The sequence below is a fragment of the Myotis yumanensis genome, unplaced genomic scaffold, assembly GCF_028538775.1.
Source record: "Myotis yumanensis isolate MYYU_CA2020_CCGP unplaced genomic scaffold, mMyoYum1.0.hap1 SCAF_1, whole genome shotgun sequence".
NCBI classification, from domain to species: domain Eukaryota; kingdom Metazoa; phylum Chordata; class Mammalia; order Chiroptera; family Vespertilionidae; genus Myotis; species Myotis yumanensis.
The window spans coordinates 96,909,951-96,924,844 of NW_027223752.1; the positions used below are offsets into that span (position 1 = coordinate 96,909,951).

Sequence of the window (14,894 nt, forward strand, 5' to 3'; positions counted from 1 at the left end):
GCTTCAGTGGGGCTTTGGTGCTCACTGAGTCTGCCCCCTGAGTGAGTCCCTTATGGATCTGAGGAGTTATAATCTGGATGGTCCCACTCTGACCACTGGGTACACTGTCTCTTGGATCTCTAAGGAGGTGCTAATTTAGCCTCTGCCTGAGGCTACCCAACAGGAGCTACGAAGAGAGCTGCAGATTCCTCTTCTTTGTTTAGGGTTTGGAGGTGCCCAGATGTGGCCCAGCTGTGAAGCAATGCAAGCTGCTGTGGGGCCTTGGGCCTTCTTTTAGAAGTTCTGGGTCTCTCTGACCCAGCTGCAGTTTGTTAGGTAATTTTAAGATTGCAAAGGGCCCGGCCTTTCATATGCAAAAGCCTTTGTGCACAGCTTGGGTGGGGCGGGGTCCCAGGGGATCAACAGGGCGGAGCAAGCACCTCTGAGAGAAAGCAGCCCTTGAGTTCCTACTGATGCCAGACAGTCTAGTTTCTCCCCGTATGAGGCTGGGTCCCCAGAGACTTGCCTGGAACTGGAGTTCAGAGCAGTCGGGAGCTTGAGACTCCCTCCCGATTGAAAAAGACAACTGGGTCCTCAGTTGCCAGCCCTTTCTGCGTGTGCCTCTGTACCTCTGCACTTTACTTCCGCACCTCCTCTGAATCTCAGTGTGCTTTTCTCTGTCCTTCTAGTTGTAGAATTTCCACTCAGCCAGCCTTCCTGTGGTTCTGGATGATGTCTGTTTTGTTTTTTAGTTGTATTTCTGAAGTGGTTGTGCGAGGCAGCAATTTCCGGTGTTTACCTATGCCGCCATCTTGTTTTCTCTCCAAACAATTAAAAAAAAAAAAAGATTTAAAAATGGCCTTTTAAACTTAACCAGATAGTTGCCATTTCCGATTCTTCTTCATTTCTTTCTTTCTTTTTTGAATATGTTTTTATTGATTTCAGAGAGGAAGGGAGAGGGAGAGAGATATAGAAATATCAATGATGAGAGAGAATCATGGACCGGCTGCCTCCTGCATGCCCCCTACTGGGGAGCAAGCCCACAACCTAGGCATATGCCCTGACTGGGAATCGAACCAGTGGCCATAGGTCAATGCTCAACCACTGAGCCACACTGGCCAGGCTTATTTCTGAAGATTCAGTTTTCTTCTCATAAAACTTCTCTTTAGCCTGAAGAATTTTATCTTTAGCATTTCTTGTAGTTCTAGTTTGCTGGTAAATAATTTCCTTAGTTTTCCTGTATCTGAATGTCTCATTTTGCTGTCATTTTTAAAAGAATGTTTATTGGATATATAATTCTGGGTTGACTTTTTTTGTGTGTGTCTTTTAGCATGTAATAAATCCTATTTCACTGTCTTTTGGTCTCAGTCATGTTTGATGGGAAATCCATAGTCATTTTGGTTATACCCTGGACACTGTAAATGTTTTCCCTATAAATAATGTGTTGTTTTCTCTTTCTGCTTTCAGTATTTTATCTTTGTCTTATACCCTGGTTTCCAGCAGTTTACATGTGGTTTTCTTTTAATTTAACCTACTTGGAATGTAATGAGCTTCTTGAATCTATAAATGTATGTATTTCTCCAAATTTGGAATGTTCTCAGACATCATTTCTTCAAATATTTTTCTACCCCTTTCTGCCCTCTCCTTTTAGGATGTGGATTACCCATATGTCATAGCTTTTGATACTGTCTATAGGGCTCTGAGGGTTCTTTTTTAAAGCTTTTCTTTCTCTTTTTAAAATACTGAATAATTTCTGTTGATTTATCTTCCAATTCACTGACTCTTTCATCTGACATTTTCAAATATTATTTTTTCAGAAATAATATTTATATTTTTAATTTTAATTTTTCTGTTAAGATTTTCTATATTTTTAGTCATCTTTAGCACATTTCCTTTACTTCATGGAGCATAATTATAACAGCTGCCTTAAAGTCCTTGTTTAGTAATTGCAACACCTGGGTTATCTCCTGACTGACATCTTAAGTATCTTTGTCCTTGAAAATGGATCAGATTTTTCTAGATCTTTTTATGTCAAGTATTTTTTATTTATATCCTGGACATTGTGAATGTTCTGTTGTGTGGACTCTGACCTGTTATATCCCTCTGAAGAATGTTGATGGGTTTTTGTTTGTTCATTTGTTTTGCAGGCAATTCACCAGATTAGATTCATTGTAAACTCTACCTCATTCTCAACAGTTGGAGGTTACATTCAGCTAAATCTCATTTCAGCTCTTTAAGCCGTTGCTGTGTTGCTTTGAATTTGTCCCACATACGCACTGTTCAGAGGTCAGTCTAGACTTGTGTGGTGTTTAGACAGAATTGGGAGGTTCTTTCTTTGGCTCTCTCTCCTCTAGGATTTCTCTCTCATTCCTCCATAGGACCCAGGCGGGCTTTGCCTGGCCTGGCCGCAGACGCAGGTGCTGGCACCCAAGACCATGGGATGGTTGCCTGGGAGCTTTTCTCTGATTCTTCTGGCCAGAATGGTAAAGGGCTTTTATTGAAAACTAGAGGCCCAGTGCATGAAATTTGTGCATGGGAGGGGGGGCGGAGGTCCCTTAGACCGGCTTGCACCCTCTCCAATCCAGGACCCCTTGGGGGATGTTCAACTGCCTCTCGCAATCCAGGACCACTGGTTCCTAACCTTTCACCTGCCTGCCTGCCTGATTGTCCCTAACCACCTCTGCCTGCCTGCCTGATTACCCCTAACCACCTCTGCCTGTCTGCCTGATCGCCCCTAACTCCACCCCTACTGGCCTGATCGCCCCTAACTGCTTCCCTTCTGGCCTGATTGCCCCTAACTGCCTCTGCCTCGCCCTGCACCTGGGACCCAGGATACCCTCCTCCAGCCAGTCACAGGCACCCAGGACCCGGGCTGGCTTCGCCCGGGCTGGCTGCAGACGCAGGTGCTGGCACCCAGGACTGTGGGGTGGGCAGCTTGTTCCTCTGCCAGGCCGCAGGCTGGCTGGTCCCCATTCCTCTCTTGCAAGCTCTTTTGTGCCTGGCTGGTCCCCATTCCTCTCTCCCCAGTGTTTAGTGTCTGAGCCGTTATGGTGTGATGGCGTGAGGATGTGAGGGTGTGATGACTATTTGCATAGTAGCTCTTTATTATATAGGATTCTATGGACTTCTTACTAGTTTTAAAAAAGTTATTTTCTGAGTTTGATAACAACTTTTTTCTATATTCTATATCACTTTAATCCAGCATCATTTGTGTTATTTACTATTAGTATTATTGATATTATTAGGATTAAAGGTGGAAAAGCCAGTATTATAGAAAGTGTGGAAAAATAGAAAAAAGTTATCCCATTTTCTTAGCAAAATTGTTAAAATGTTTGTATATTTCCTTTTAGATTTCTTCATAAATTATCATCAGTACACAAAGAGATCTTGTTTCTACCACTGATATTTCAAAAGCAAATATTGTTTTCAGAATATTTTTATTTTTTCTGTAATGCTGATGATTTTATTAGATGAAATAAGCTGTCTTTGGGCTTAAATGTTTCTGTTGGAACTGTAGTGCTGTGCAGTGAAAGTTGATGTTTATGTGAAGTTTAGGAAGTGAATTGAGATGATATTTGGCAATGGATCCAGAGAACCTAAATCTTATTCTTGGTGGTTCATCCACCCCACTGAGTGGAGGAGGTCAAGGTGAAGTAATCCATATAACCAGCTGCGGCTTTGACTCCATTCCCAATGTCTGACTCTGATAACTCTTTTCCAGTGCACTGCTCAAATCAGCTAGGCTTACTGTAGAAGGACTCATTTCCCCATATGAAGTGTTCATGGAACTTGCAGCCAAGTCATCTGGTGGTCTGCTCTACTTATTTCTACCTTAGTTAGAGTTTAGAGTAGAGTTTTGTATCTTCTGTTCTAATAGGAGGAACAGCTACACCTGCAATAACCAGAGAGCAACCTGTCCCAGAGACTAGAGCAGGGGTCCTTAAACTTTTTAAACAGGGGGCCAGTTCACTGTCCCCCAGACCATTGGAGGGCCGGACTATAGTTTAAAAAAAAACTATGAACAAATTTCTATGCACACTGCACATATCTTATTTTGAAGTAAAAAAACAAAAACAAAATGGGAACAAATACAATATTTGTATTTGCATGTAGCCTGCGGGCCGTATTTTGAGGACCCCTGGACTAGAGCATTCACACAGGTAGCCCTTCCTGACTTTTAGCCATTTATGGCCAGTGAGCTTCCTTGTTATGTCTGACCAGACCTTGTGAGACAGTAGAGAGGGCTGGCTATTGACCTTTCTGACTACCTCATTTCTTAGACATTGACCCTCCTGGTAGAGCAGGAAGAAAAAGGCACAGAATTCTAATCATTGGGAAAAAAGAGGAGAGTGAAATTACTGCGCAGGTTGCAAAGATTTCAAGCACACTCTTTCCCAATTTAAAAAGTAAACTTAATCAACCTGGATTATGAGCAGCATGCTTAATACCTATGTAGATTAATACTTTCTTTTTTGTGATGGTTACATCATTTTTCCTTGAGTATCTCCAAATCAGACCTAGTCTCTTCTTTTTTAATAATTTACTACCAAGAAAAAGAGAGCACATTGTTTTCCCATAATATTGGATGTTTAAAAAGGATTTTACATGTTTTGCAGAATTGAGGGGTGGGGGTGGGGCTATAAAGGCACCAAGCTTTGATGGACTGGCCCATTTAGGATTGGGATACCACCTAGTTTGAAAACACAATAGAAGTTCCTGTCAACTAATTCTATTTCCTATTGGTTTATTTTTTAACATATAAAGAGCAACTTTCTTATGAAGAACTCAATAGAATGTAATGAGAAATGTTGAACAATAACCACCTGTTAAATGTCAACAACAAACTATAAGCCAGGAGAAGTTGGGAAGGGAATACAAAGCAGGAGCTAAGAAAAAAAAGGGAAGTGCAGTTGGGAGAGTCCAGTCAAATTCTCATAATGCATTAATGTATTTTTGGTCTGTGTTCTGTTCCAGGCACTACCTTTTAGTCTTTTATAGAAAGAAATGCAGATGGTGTCAGTATAGACCTATTACCACCTGTGCAAACAATAATAGTCAAAACACTATAAGAAAGATTCTACAGCATTTTAAAAATAAGGAAACTTCCTTGAGAGCTTTAGAAATAATTTCTAATGTTCATATATTATGGCCTTAAAAAGAGGCAAAAGATTATTATTTTCACTTTTTAATATGAAGTCTTATTACAGATAGAATTGAATCATCTAAGGTCTGGTCAGCAGTGGAGCTGCACAGAGAAAGAAAGCCTACTGATTCACAGATGAGAGCTCTGCATGTAGCAGGGTCTTGGGTTTGAGAACCAGCAATGGACATTTTGGAAATTAAAAGTAACATGACTATATTTACAGTCTGATAAATAGGATGTTTTCTTCATATTTCACATACCGTATGACAAATGAAGAAGACTAATTGTAAAAATAATTCTTTTAAGAATTGATATAAAGAAATTCAACCAAGAAATGTAAATAGCTGCTAAGCAAAGAAATGCCAATTAAAAAAGAACCCATTTTCCATGTCTAAGTCTTAAATCCATTGTGTTTTGAAGCATGCCATAAATTGAAGTGTAATTTCCCTCCCTACCCCCATACTATATTCAACCATTTGCCTTAGCATAATTTATTAATATTTCTTCTTTTATCACCAATTTAATACTGTATTTATAACATAAGCCATATTATTCATAATTCTTTTGCTCAGTCTATATGTTGATTCTAGTATCAGTGTATCAGTTTTAATGCTTGTATCTGTATAAGTTTTTAAAAAAATATTTTTATTGATTTCAGAGAGGAAGGGAGAAGGAGAGAGAGAGATAGAAACATCAATGATGAGAATCATTGATTGGCTACCTCCTGCCCACCCCACACTGGGGATTGAGCCCGCAAATCTGAGCATGTGCCCTGACCAAGAATCAAACCATGACCTCCTGGTTCATAGGTCGACACTCAACCACTGAGCCATCCATGCTGGCTGGGCTATATAAGTTTTAATTATCTTGTTGGACAAGTGCTTACTCATTTCCCTTTTCAAAATTTGGCTAATTTTCTATTTATTACTTCAAATGAATTTAGAATTACTCTTCAAAGTGTAAAATACAATTTTTAGATTTTGATTATGATAGCATTAAACCAATACAGTATTTTGGAAAGATCTGCTATAATTAAAATATTTGGTCTTCTCACCAAGGAACATTAACTTTTTATTTAATTGAGTCTCTTTTATGTACTTCAGAAAAATTTAAAAAATTAATTAATGCAGTTTTAGGACTTTTTTGTTCTGTTATTCCTAGATACTTTTAAAATAAATTATAAATGTTATATAATGGAATTCTAACATTTTGCTTTTGAATGTACCATTTTGATTTAAATGAAGTTATTTAAAAATTTAAATGTCTTGTACAACTCTATTATAATACTAACTAGAGGCCAGGTGCATGAAATTCATGCACTGGAGGGGGTCCCTCAGCCTGGCCTGCCCCCTCTCACAGTCTGGGAGCCCTCTGAGGTGGGAGGCTATCTGCTGATCAGGGGAAGGCGACGCCCTATCACACCTCTGCTGCTGCCACTGCCGGCAGCACAAGCCTTGGCCAGCCCTGGTTACCTGAGCCTCGGGCAGCCCTGGGCAGGTGGGCAGCCACTATCCGAGGCTTGCCTGTGCCTAGGGTGTCGGCTGGGTGGCTGGGGGGCTGAGGGGACTGGGGGACTCCAGAGGCAGGCATGTGGAGTGGCCAGGCCCCCCTGGGGGTGGGCCCAGCCTTACCACGCACCTGCCACCCCAGTGGGGCTGAGGGGACTGGGCGCTGCCATCTTGTGGCTGTGGGCGCCACCATCTTTGAGGGTGGGACAGTCAATTAGCATCTTCCCTCCTTATTGGCTGTGGGTTCCATCATCTTTGCGATGGCATGAGGGTCAATTAGCATATTCCCTCTTTATTAAATAGGATTAGCTTTTAGTGCTTAGGTTTTGTAGGTAGATAATCATATTTGGAAACAATGATGACATTCCAGAGGTGTTTCTGCTTTATTATTTTATTTATTGTCAAAGAACCTTGGCCTTGGGCTTTCTAAAAAATAAATAAGTTTTTCTAATTTATTATTTTCTGCTTTTATTTTCATTGTCTTACCCTTATTTTTTTAAAATATGTTTTTATTGATTTTAGAGAGAGAGGATGGGAGATGGAGAGAGAGAACATTGATTGGCTGCCTCCTGAACATCCCCTCTCAGGAACTGGTGATCTCTGGGTAACCGGTGACCTTTTGGTGCCTGGGGTGACACTCAACCCGGTCACATCTGCCAGGGTTCTTTTATCTTTACTCTCGAAACTCTTCTCTTCTTGGTTTCTGTGGAACTCTGTTCTTATTTTCCTAACTCATTTTTTCTCTCATCCATCCTACCTGCCACAGGTGACATTGCCAAACAATCTGTCATTAACCCTTTTCTATTTATATTTCCTGTCCTGTTTTTGGTAGTGACTTCAGAGCTCTTAACATCTCAAAATCCACTTATGATCATAGATAACTTGCCCTGCTGAATAGCAGAAGTGTTTTTCTTTAATTGTGCTAGTACACAAAACATAAAATTTACCATCTTAACTATTTTTAAGTGTACAGTGCAGTGAATAGCAGGTTTATTATGTATTTGGTTATGACCAAGACTTTATGAAGGTGATTCTAAGTTCCTGTTTTATGAAGAAGCTTTAATTGCTCCCACTTATTCCTAATCATTGGCCAGATCCTATCAGTTTTACCTTGTTAGGTCTCTGTTTTCACTCTGCTGGTTACCAAGGTCAGGCCTAAGGCTCAAGCTGTGGATACTCTTATTTGCTGTCCCTCCCTTTACTGTTTCTCCCACTCAAAATTAATATCCCTCCAGCACTAGATGGTGTCAAATCACTTTCCTATGGAAAAGTTTTGGAATAGTTTCTAGTAGTTCACAGAGAAAGTGCAATCACCTGGCCTGCAAGGCCTCATGATCTCACTGCAGCCTACCTGGTGGCTGCTGGGGCTCAGGTGGCACATGGAGGGAAGAGGGCTGGGTAAGGGATGGAGACACCCAGGACCAGCTGGAGGAGGAGGTGGCAAGTGCTATCCTGCCAGACTGCTTGAGGTTTTCTGTGCCTGTGTGCACTATGGTCTCTGTGTACTATGTGCACTATGCACTATGGAAGTGGGACACTACATTATAGTCTAAAAAGCTCATATGGAAATCGACCGAACAGGGGAAGACCAGTCGCTATGATGCGCACTGACCACCAGGGGGCAGATGCTCAAAGCAGGAGCTGCCCCCTGGTGGTCAGTGTGCTCCCACAGGGGGAACGCTGCTCAGCCAGAAGCCGGGCTGGGCACTCGGGGAGCCTCTCTTGCCTCAGCGACATGCCCTGAGGGCTCCTGGACTGCGAGGGGGCGCTGTGGGCTGAGGGACCCCCCCCCCCCCCCTCAGTGCAGAATAGAATTTAGTGAACCGGGTCTCTAGGGTTACAATAAATCCAATAGGGGTTTCAGAAACCGTAACCAAGGCTTTAAAGGTTTTCCATGGATCCTTTGAAAAGGTCAGTAGTTGATTTTAAAATGATATAAAGTACTACTGCCCACTGGTGTCTCGGGGAGCACCGGGAGAGGGCTGCGATGATAAGCTTTTTGAGTTGGAATGTTTGTCAACAGAACTTTTGATATATGTTAACATACTGTTATTTTGCAGGACAAGTTAGTCAAGATGTCCACGATTTCGAAGCACTTTGGACTGAGCTATAGAGAAGAATCGTACATCTTTAAAGAGCATGAGAAGGTTCGCCGGCAGACCAAAAAGGATTCTCTCCGATTGAAGCAGGAGTTGGCCTCCAAGACGTTAGCGAACAGAGTCCCCGTCTGCGACCTCAGGGCCCCCGGCCCGGCCTGGCCTGGGGAGAAGCGGGGCGTTCCCTGCGCTGGACCCCGGGAGCCGTCCGGGTTCCCTCGGCCTCAGGGCCCCGCGATCCCCGCGGCGAACCTCCTGCAGCGGGCGCTCCGCGGCGCAGGGCCCCGGGGCCCCGGCGAGGGGGCCGCGCCCTGGAGGCCCCGGCGGTTTCGCCCCCGGGACTTCTACCTGCGGAGCTCCGCGTTCCTCCGGCACCGGCCCCCGAAGGAGCCGCCGGTCATCGCCACCGGAGCCGGCACGTCCAGACCCGTGGTCCTGAGGCCGCCCCCGGCGTCAAGGAGGAAGCCCGGGGAGCGCAGGAGCCCTCCGCCCGCAGAGGCCCAGCGCGTCCCCGACTCGGCCCCGGCCCCCGCCCGGGTCCCGCCCCCGGCGCAGATCCCCAAGCTGGAGGCGGCTCCGCCCGCAGGGGCCTTGGCCGCCAGAGAGGTGAAGAGGCGCTCGACTCCCTGGACTTTCAGCGAGGAAGGCGAGGCGGCGGCCAGCCGGCGGCGGAGGGTGCGGATCCGCTCCCACGTCCTGTGCGAGGGCGCCCCGCGGGAAGCGCCCACGTCGTCCTCCAAAAGCAGCGAGGACGCGCTCCCGGCCAGCGACCCGCTGGCGGCCGTCCTGCTCTCGCCGCTGCCCGTGCGAGTGATCCCGACGTCCATCGAGGAGATCATCGCCTCGCTGCAGTCGGAGGCCCAGCTGGCCTCGGACCAGACGATCAGAGAGCTCATACAGATTGTCCTCGGCCAGAGCTACGACATTAAGATGGAAGTAGGTGCAAAAGGAGGAGAGTGGTAGTGCTCGCGGGTCAATGTAACCTTAGGAGACGTGCATAAAATGTTACAGTGCATACGGCGTGTGGCGAGCCAGATAAAGCACTGCAGGGTTAGTCAAGGTTTTGCATTTTGCATTTGGATTTTTAAGTTTCCCATCCAAGGAGAGTATCCTGTTTTCAAAGGGAAAAAACCGAGAGATTATTTCAAAAAACGGGTTCAAACAACAGTTATAGGCCTGAGTCACACATCACCGGTCACGTTTCCTTTCAGTCTCTGCGATTATTGAGTATTGAAATAACAGAGCAGATGTTTCATATGGAAACTCAAGTCTTTTCCTGTTACAGCTTAGTATTATTAGCAGTGAATTTATATCCTAAGATCAATATATTACTATTAAGAAATTGAATTTATAAGAGTACAGGTTTCAAGTATACAACTCAATAACAACATCATTTGTACACTGTATCATGTGCCCATCACCCAAAGCAAAGTCTTTTTCCATCTCCATTTATCTCCCCTTTGCTCACCTTCACCTACCCCCACTCCCCTATCACCACACTGTTGTCTCTCTCTCTCTATAGCAGTGATGGCGAACGTTTTGAGCTCAGCGTGTCAGCATTTTGAAAAACCCTAACTTAACTCTGGTGCCCTGTCACATATAGAAATTTTTTGATATTTGCAACCATAGTAATACAAAAATTTATATTTTTGATATTTATTTTATACTAGAGGCCTGGTGCACAAAAATTTGTGCACTGGGGGGGGAAGGGGGTCCCTCAGCCCATCCTGTGCCCTCTCGCAGTCTGGGACCCCTCAGGAGATAATGACCTGCTGGCTTAGGCCTGCTCCCGGGTGGAAGAGGGCAGGCCCAATCCCTAGGTGCAGCCCCTGGTCGGGCTCAGAGCAGGGCCAATTGGGGAGTTGGGGCGCTGCCCCCTGTCATGCACAGAGCAGGGCGGATCGGGAGGTTGCGATGCCACCCTCAGTCACGCTCAGGGTAGGGCCAATTGGGGTGTTGGGGCACCGCCCCCTGTCACACTCAAGGCAGGGTCGATGGGGAGGTTATGGCTCTACACCATCACACACAGAGCAGGGCCCGTGGGGGGGAGGGGCAGGGGTTGGGGCACCGCACCCTGTCACACACAGAGCAGGGCCGATCAGGGGGTTGGGGCGCTGCACCCTGTCACACACAGAGCAGGGCGGATAGGGAGGTTGTGGCCCCTCCCCCTGTCACACACAGAGCCGCAGGGCGATCAGGGGGTTTGGGTGCTGCCCCCTGTCACGCTGATCCCGGTGCCAGGAGGCCTCGCGGCTCCGCTGATCCCGGTGCTGGGAGGCATATTACCCTTTTACTATATAGAATAGAGGCCTGGTGCATGGGTGGGGGCTGGCTGGTTTGCGCTGAAGGGTGTCCTGGATCAGGGTGGGGGTCCCCACTGGGGTGCCTGGCCAGTCTGGCTGAGGGGCTGAGGGCCATTTTCAGGCTGGCAGGTGACTGAAGCTCCCAACCACTCCTTTTTTTCTTTCTTTTTTTATTCTGGGCCAGCTTTAGCTCTGAGGCCTCGGCTGCTGAAAGCAGGTTTCTGGCCTTTGTTTACCTTCTGTATTTGATACAATGTTGCGGTCCGGCTGGCTGAAGCCAGGCTGACTAAAGCAGGTTTCTGGGGTTTTGTTTAGCTTCTATATTTGCAACATAGTTGCTTAGAGTTGCAGCTGAGAGGCCAGCAAGTCAGGCGGGGAATGATGGAGTCCGCAGTCACTGGAGCAAGCAAGCCTCCCTGTTCTCTTCAGTGCATGGCTGCCGGCCACCATCTTGGCTGGCAGTTAATTTGCATATCGCCCTGATTAGCCAATGGGAAGGGTAGCGGATGTACAGCTAATTACCATGTTTCTCTTTTATTAGATAGGACTAGGGGCCCAGTGCACAAAATTCGTGCACTGGGTTGGGGGGGGAGTGTCCCTCAGCCCAGCCTGCCACCTCTCACATACTGGGAGCCCTCAGGTGTTGACCCCCATCACCCTCTGATCGCCTGATCGGCCCCTTGCCCAGGCCTGACGCCTCCGCCAGAGGTGTCAGGCTTGGACAGGGGACCCCCATCTCCCCCTGATCACTGGCTCTGACCCCCGCCCAGGCCTGATGCCTCTGGCCCAGGAATCATGCCTGGTCAGGGGACCCCCATCTCCCTCTGATCGCTTGCTCCACCCCCTGCCCGAGCCTGATGCCTCTGACCCAGGCTTCAAGGGGACCCTCATATCCCCCCAATCACCGGCTCTGCCCCCCACCCAAGTCTGATGCCTCTAGCCCAGGCATCAGGCCTGGGCAGGGGACCCCCAGCCCCCTCCGATTGCTGGCTCCGCCCCCTGCCCAGGCCTGATGCCTCGGCCAGAGGAGTTGACCCTCATCACCCTCCAATCGCCGATCACCAGATCGGCCCCTTGCCCAGGCCTGAGGCCTCTAGCAGAGGCGTCAGGCCTGGGCAGGGGACCCCCAGCTCCCACCATTCCTGGCTCTGCCCCGCTACCCACGATCTCTGGCACCACCCCTGCCAAGACCTAAGGCCTCTGGTGGAGGCATTAGTCCTGGGCAGGAGACCCCCAGCTCCCCGCGATCTCCCACTCTGCCCCTGCCTAGACCTAATGCCTCTGGCCAAGACGTTAGGCCTGGGCAGGGGACCCCCAGCTGCCCAGGATCACTGACTCCGCCCCTGCTCCCCGCGATGGCTGGTTCCGTCCCTGCCCAGGCCTAACGCCTCTGGCCAAGGCATTAGGCCTGGGCAGGGGACCCCCAGCTCCCCGCGATCTCCTGCTCTGCCCCTGCCCAGACCTAAGGCCTCTGACTGAGGCCTTAGGCCTGGGCAGGGGAACTCCAGCTCCCCACGATCTCCCGCTCTGCCCCTGCCCAGGCCTAACGCCTCTGGCTGAGGCATTAGGCCTAGGCAGGGGACCCCCAGCTCCCCGCGGTTGCAGGCTCCGCCCCTGCCCAGGCCTAAGGCCTCTGGCCAAGGCGTTAGGTCTGTGTAGAGGACCCCCAGCTCCCCACAATTGCAGGCTTCACCCCTGCCCAGGCCTAATGTCTTTGGCCAAGGCTTTAGGCCTGGGCAAGGGATCCCTAGCTCCCCGGACTGCCAGCAGGGGACCCCTTTGCCCTGCCCCTGGCTCTTAGCTCCCCGCTGGGTTTCCAATCACCGTAAGTGGAAGGGGGCTTCTTCCGTCCTTTCCCTTTCGCCTCCCAGCATTGTGCCTACATATGCAAATTAGCCGCCATCTTTGTTGGCGGTTAACCGCCATCTTGGCTGGCAGTTAATTTGCATATCGCCCTGATTAGCCAATGGGAAGGGTAGCGGTCGTATGCTAATTACCATGTTTCTCTTTTATTAGATGGATATTTAGATGCCATTTAACAAAGAAAAATCAACCAAAAAAATGAGTTCGTGTGTCACCTCTGACACGTGTGTCATAGGTTCGCCATCACTGCTCTATAGGAATCGAACCTGTAACCTCTTGGTTTTATAAGTTGATGCTCAACCACTGAGTCACATGGACCTTGCAGTACCACTGCTTTTTTTATCTACTACCTACTGATGGGCTCTTAGGCTGTTTCCAGATCTTGGCTATTTTAAATAGCACTGCAGTGAACTTAGGGGTGCATATATTCTTTTGAATTAGTGTTTTGGGTTTCTTCAGATATATTCCCAAAAGTGGGATCACTGGATAAAAAGGCAATTCAATTTTTAATTTTTTGAGGACACTTCATTCTGTTCTCCACAGTGGCTGCATTCCCATCAACAGTGCACAAGGGTTCCCTTTTCTCCACATCCTCACCAGCACTTTATTTATTGATGACTAGTGGCCCTGTGCACAAATTCGTGCACATTGAAAGGGAATTAATTACTTTGTCAAATATGAATTGACCATAAAGGTGTGGGTTTAATTCTGTGATCTCTATTCTGTTCCATTGATCTATATGCCTGTTCTTGTGCCAATACCATACTGTTTTGATTACTATGGCTTTGAAGTATAATTTGATATCAGGTAGTATGATACCTTCAATTTTGTTCTTTCTCAAGATTGCTGAGGTTAGTTGGGTCTTTTATGGTTCCTTATAAATTTTTGGAATATTTGTTCTCGTTCTGTAAAATATGCCATTGGTATCATGATAGGAATTGAGTGGAATCTGTAGATTGCTTTAGGTAGCATGGGCATTTTAGTGATGTTAATTTTTCCTATCTATGAATACTGTATATGCTTCCACTTATCTGTAGCTTCCTCGTACTTTCTTCAGTATCTTGGAATTTTCTGAGTATAGGTCTTTTATCTCTGTTGTTAAATTTATTCCTAGGTACCTTATTTTTTGTTGTTGTTGTTGTAGTAGTAAGTGGGATTGTTTTCTAAATTTCTCTTTATGATAGTTCATTATTAATGTATAAAAATGCCACCATTAATCAATTTCTGAATATTAATGTTTTATTCTGCTACTTTACTGAATTCATTTATTAGATGTAGTAGTTTTTGGTGCTGTCTTTAGAGTTTTGTATATTCAATATCATGACATCTAATGATAGTTTTACTTCCTCTTTTCCAATTAGGATGTCTGTTATTTTTTTTCTTGTCTGATTGCTATGGCTAAGACTTCCAATACTATGCTGAATATGCATGGGAAAGCAGATATCCCTGTCTTGTTTCTGATTTTGAGGGAAACCCTTGTAGTTTCTGCCCATTGAATATGATGTTGGCCTTGGGTTCATCATATATGACCTTTATTATGTTGAGGTGTGATCCTTCTATTCCCACTTTGCTGAGGTTTTTTATCATAAGTGGGTGCTGAATTTTATCAAATGCTTTTTCTGACTCTATTGATCTGATTATGCAGCTTTTATCCTTCATTTTATTTCATGATGTATCATGTTTATTAATTTATGAATATTGTACTAACTTTGCATATCCATAAAAAATCCCACTTGATAATGGTGTATGATCTTTTAAATGTATTGCTGGATCTGGTTTGCTAACATTTTGCTGAGGATTTTAATATCTATGTTCATTAGGGATATTGGCCTATAATTTTCTTTCTTTGAGGTGTCTTTATCTGGTTTTGGAATTATGATAATTTTGGCTTCATAAAAAGAGCTTGGAAATCTTCTCTCCTCTTGAATGTCTTTTTTATTTATTTTATTTTTTGTTAATCCTCACCTGAGGATATTTTTTCATTGATTTTTAAAGAGAGTGG

The 14,894-nt window shown here is 45.9% G+C and overlaps 1 protein-coding gene across 1 annotated transcript in view; it reads left to right on the forward strand.

Moving 5' to 3' along the window:
- The first annotated feature begins 8,705 nt into the window (after positions 1 to 8,705).
- The window catches only part of LOC139009894 (uncharacterized), a 231,950-nt gene continuing 225,761 nt past the window's right edge, over positions 8,706 to 14,894 (forward strand). Inside the window, exon 1 of the mRNA XM_070414044.1 lies at positions 8,706 to 9,662. Coding sequence (XP_070270145.1) covers positions 8,706 to 9,662 — 957 coding nt within the window. The remainder of the gene's footprint in view (positions 9,663 to 14,894) is intronic.